Genomic DNA, 4947 nt, shown 5'->3' with positions numbered 1-4947 from the left:
GGGACCCCAGGTCTAGGGCAGCTGAAGCAGGAAGGCCCGGGTCTGCCTGCCCTCCCTCTCTCCCCGGGGCCTGGGACCCTCGGCCCTGCCCTCCCTCTCTCCCCGGGGCCTGGGACCCTCGGCCCTGCCCTCCCTCTCTCCCCGGGGCCTGGGACCCTCGGCCCTGCCCTCCCTCTCTCCCCGGGGCCTCGGACCCTCGGCCAGGGCTCAACGGACACAGGCAGCGAGCGAGCGGGATGAGGTTGCCCTTCTATTGGCCCAAGTCCTGAGCGTAGCCCGGATGAGACATGGAGGTGAGGAGGCCCAGCAGGGTGAGCAGGGTCGAGAACAGCAGCAGGAAGGAGGCGGTGAAGAGCAGGGCCGGGAGGGCGCTGAGCCCCAGCAGCAGGACGGCGGGCAGCAGGTGGCGCCACGCCGCGGCCACCACGGGCCACAGGGAGCCCAGCAGGTAGGAGCCGGTGGTGAAGAGTGCGTAGCACAGCATCAGGGTCAGCAGCAGGTACAGGGTCCCCTCCAGAACCCACAGCACACGCCGCAGCGGCTGCTGCCAGCCCGACGTGGCCCACCACTGGGTCCAGCCCTGGGGGACACGGCTCAAGCACCAGCGCGCCCAGCCCTGCCACCTGACCCAGGCCCACCAGGGCGCCGACTGCTGGGGCCCTTCGCCGGCCCCGATGGCATCTGTCTCAGCTCGAGGCTGCTGCTGCATCCCAGCGGGCGCACCTGGGGAGAGGGCCAGGCCAGCTGCGGGGGCCAGGGAGCAGCCCTGGAGATGCCGGGGGACCTCGGGGTTGCTGGGGGCTCAGGGGTCAGGAGGGCACCCCGTGTGGATGGGATGGAGCTACCTTGGGGTTGCCGGGGGCTCGGGGGTCAGGAGGGCACCCCCGTGTGGATGGGACGGAGGTCCCTCGGGGTTGCTGGGGGCTCGGGGGTCAGGAGGGCACCCGTGTGGATGGGATGGAGCTCCCTCGGGGTTGCTGGGGGCTCAGGGGTCAGGAGGGCGCCCGTGTGGATGGGATGGAGCTCTGAGCCAGATCCGGGTCTTACCTTAGGACACAGGTCCCTAAGTCATGTTGCTTCCCGCTGCCCCACCCAGGACGGCCTTGCAGCCAGACTTGGGCCCCTCTTTACCCTCCCCCACCCTCTCCCGGGGAACCCCATTGTGACACAGACTGGGTGGGGTGGGGTGCAGCCAGGAAAGAAGCCTCTGCAGGTGTGAGCCTCACCTGAGCCCCACTCCGGGGACCCTCTAGGCTGACAGAGCAGCTTGGGGAGCCCACAGATGATGCGGCTTCTCCTGCTTCCTTGTGGAAAGCCTTCCTGGGTCCCTGTCCCTTCCCTGCTGGCTCACAGCAAGTCTTTCTCTTAGACCTTCATTCCTTTTTTTGTTTGTTTGTTTGTTTGTTTTTTTGAGAGAGAGAGAGAGAGAGTGACAGGAAGGGAGAGAAATGAGAAGCATCAACTTTTAGCTGTGTCGCTTTAGTTGTTCACTGGTTGCTCCTCCTACGTGTGCCTTGATCTAGGGGACTCAAGCTGACCAGTGACCCCTTGCTCAAGCCAGCGACCTTGGGCTCAAGTTGACAAACCCACACTCAAGCTGACAACGGCCTTGGGGTTCCGAGCCTGGGACCTGAGCATCCCAGCTGGAGGCTCTACCCGATGCGCCCCCACTGGTCAGGCTGGACCTGCATTCTCCAGACCACAGAGGAGGCCAGGATGGCCAGCCCCAACCGGCCGGTTCTGAGATGGCTATCACATCCTGCCCTGGGCTCCGTGTCCCTTATCTCACCTCCTATCGTTGCTGCTTTTAGAATCAGACCCAGGCGCCTGACCTGTGGTGGCGCAGTGGATAAAGCGTCGACCTGGAAATGCTGAGGTCGCCGGTTTGAAACCCTGGGCTTGCCTGGTCAAGGCACATATGGGAGTTGATGCTTCCAGCTCCTCCCCTCTTCTCTCTCTCTGTCTCTCCTCTCTCTCTCCCTCTCCTCTCTAAAATGAATAATAATAAAAAAAAAAAAAAAAAAAAGAATCAGACCCAGGCACCCACTGTCCGTATTATGAGGCCAGAGGTCCGCTAAGGTTTGGGCTGGGGATGAAGGTGTATCCTCCCACCAGCCCAGCCTGGAACGAGGAAAGGAGGCCTGAAGAGGCAGCATGACCAGTGTATTTCTGGAGGGCAGTCAGGCCCAAGGCTGGAGGCAGAGAGCCAGGCCCAGCAAGGCCAAGGGCATGCCTTGGGCTCCCAGGAGCAGCTCCAGGCCCAGGGACAGCAGTAGCAGAGCCTCCTGGAGGCTGAGTGGTCCTGTGATGGCCATGGTCTGCAGGAGTACAGCCTCCTGCTGTCTCGGACCCTCGCCGGCTCCCTGACCTTGGCCCCCTGGAAGAAGTGTGCGCTGAGGCCGGGAGGGACCTGTGGGCCTGTGGACAGAGAGGGTGGCAGCTGGGCTTCGGGGGGTTGACTACTCGCTCGCTTGCCTGCACCTGCCCACCTGCCAGGCCGCTGCCCGTTTACCTGTGGAGCAGGTCGAAGGCCAGGAAGCTGACCAGCAGCAGCAGCAGCAGCAGGGCTGGGCCAGCCATGGAAAAGACTGCTCGAACTGTCAACCCCAGGGCCCCCAGCCCTAGGACACTGTCCAAGAGCTGGGCCGAGCTAGGGACCCAGGAGGACACACATGGACCCACCCACTGGATGACCCAATCCCTCCCCAGCTCCCAGGCCCCTGAGAGGGACAGGGATGGGACAAGCAAGGGCCTCAAGCCTGTGTCAGCAGAACTGGGTCATGGTGGAAGGGGGAGGTTCTAGGAAGGGGGCTGTGTTGGGAGGGCATGGGGGGGGTGTGGGAGTGTGGGAGGGGATGGCGGCCGTTCAAGGATGCGCTCAGGGAGTGAGGAACTGGGCTCCGTGGGAATCTCCTCCTCCCTCCCACAGCCACCCACCAAGCCCTCCTCACCTCCTCCCCCTTCCATCAGCCATCTGGAGTTGGGCAGCTGGGGCATTGTGACCTCCTGACAGGTGGGTTTCTGGGGTAGGGAGGGGCTGCTGCCGCTTCCGGCCTCATAAACAACTGGCGGCTCAGATGGGGCTTAAGCCGGAGGTCAGCGACTTCTGAGAACTAAGGCTCGCCCTCCGGCCTCTGCTCTGCTCACTCTCTGCTCTCGCGCCCTGCCAGGGGGTGGGTGGTGGGGGTGGGTGGGGGGGTATGAGCTGTCCAGAAGGCATTCTAACCCCATCATCACTCCACGGGTGTCTGCTTAAAGGAGGAAGGGCCGTTTTATTTTCCCCGTGGGGGCTCTGATCTGTGGACAGGGACAAGTCATGCACTCTTCCTGTCTACTGTTCTCTCTCTCTCTCTCCCGAGAGTCGGGTGGTGCCCATGGGCCCCTGAAGGGGGATTTGTCAAGACTGCAGCCCAGGAATGCAGGGATGGACTCTGCCAGGAAGCACCCGGGGGCCTTCTGCGGCTGGGCTCCCACGTGACCCGCGACACAGGAGCCGGGCAGGAGGCAGCTGTGTGTGGAGCGTCTGAAGTGCTGCGGTGTGTAGGAGACGCTGGACACCGGGATTCCAGAGACGGCACGGGGGACATCCATGTCAGAGGGCCACAGCATAGTAAGAGACACTCCGTGAATGACAGGAAGGAAAATGAACACGTAATGGAGGGGCTGGTCACCTAGGAAAGAAACCCACCCCACTGGTGGTCTGTCCTTGGGTGATGGCTTCAGGACATCTCAGTTTAGTCATGTGAGAGGCAAGAACGGGAATGGATCGTAACTGAGAGAATGAATCGTCGTCCACATTACATACTCTGAAGGAAAACCGATGGGTTTCAGCCCCTAGTAAAGGAGGAGACAGAAAATCCGGCTGCGTATCTGCCCCCAGTGGGCCCCGTCCACAGACTCAAGCTTGATGGCCTTGAAATCTCCGGTGGTAATGGGCTCCACGGTCCATGGAGCCCATGCCACCAGCCCTCGGGACCACTTACTGATGACTGCCTTTGCTCTGGGTCTTCTCGGAGCAACAAAGTGACACCCACCACATTTCGAGGGAAAATGATTTTCAAACTAGAAACATGTATCTGTTCCAATGACTTCAAAGTGTGAGATCAGAATAAAGAGATTTTAAGCCATGCTGTGTCCCAAACATTTGATTTTGCATACCCCTTTTCTTAGAACGTCACTGGAGGACTTGCTTCTGAAAAATAAGGGATTAAACTAAGAAAGCCGACAATGTGGGGTTTAAGAAATGAGGCTAACCACGGGAGAGGAACGATGAGAAAGGCCCAGGGACGTCAGCTGTGCTCCCTGGCAAAGAAAGCGGGCAGGCCCTGGCCGGTTGGCTCAGCGGTAGAGCATCAGCCCAGCGTGTGGAAGTCCTAGGTTTGATTCCCAGTCAGGGCACACAGGAGGAGCGCCCATCTGCTTCTCCACCCTTCCCCCTCTCCTTCCTCTCTGTCTCTCTCTTCCCCTCCCGCAGCCAAGGCTCCACTGGAGCAAAGTTGGCCGGGGCACTGAGAACGGCTCCACAGTCTCCCCCTCAGGTGCTAGAATGGCTCCGGATGCAACAGAGCAACAGCCCAGATGGGCAGAGCATCGCCCACTATTGGGCATGCCAGGTGGATCCCGGTTGGGTGCATGCAGGAGTCTGTCTGACTGCCTTCCCACTTCTGACCTCAGGAAAAAAAAAAAAAAAGGGGCCACCCAGGCTGAAGTCAAAGGACAGATGCTCCAAGAGGGATGCTTCCAGAAGACAATGAAACCAATTATCTGTTTCTAGTCATATTCAAAATAAATGTTCAGTTCTGTTGGAAACTCTGGATTGTGTTAACAACTGGTGCCTAGAAAACCAAGCAAGTGATAGAACAAAGACATTACTAACTCCAGGGAACACAAAAAGCCGAACATTAATATTTACATGGTCCTACTATAAGCTCTGCATGTTGACTCCAG

At 60.0% G+C, this 4947-nt stretch overlaps 2 protein-coding genes across 2 annotated transcripts; both read right to left on the bottom strand.

Annotated features, from left to right (window-relative positions):
- Nucleotides 1-250: 250 nt before the first annotated feature.
- On the bottom strand, nucleotides 251-733 carry TMEM239 (transmembrane protein 239). The gene has a single exon (XM_066234883.1). It carries the CDS (start codon nucleotides 707-709, stop codon nucleotides 251-253), a length of 459 nt encoding a protein of 152 aa, XP_066090980.1. The 5' UTR covers nucleotides 710-733.
- A 1447-nt stretch (nucleotides 734-2180) lies between these two features.
- C6H20orf141 (chromosome 6 C20orf141 homolog) lies at nucleotides 2181-2782 on the bottom strand. Its single transcript, XM_066234618.1, is given in 3 exon segments — nucleotides 2181-2418; nucleotides 2513-2685; nucleotides 2687-2782. Coding segments are annotated over 3 exon segments (507 nt in total).
- Nucleotides 2783-4947: the final 2165 nt, after the last annotated feature.

This window comes from Saccopteryx bilineata, chromosome 6 (genome assembly GCF_036850765.1).
Source record: "Saccopteryx bilineata isolate mSacBil1 chromosome 6, mSacBil1_pri_phased_curated, whole genome shotgun sequence".
NCBI classification, from domain to species: Eukaryota; Metazoa; Chordata; class Mammalia; order Chiroptera; family Emballonuridae; genus Saccopteryx; species Saccopteryx bilineata.
The sequence above is the reverse complement of the archived record's forward strand: the minus strand, read 5'-3'. Positions and strand labels throughout refer to the sequence as shown.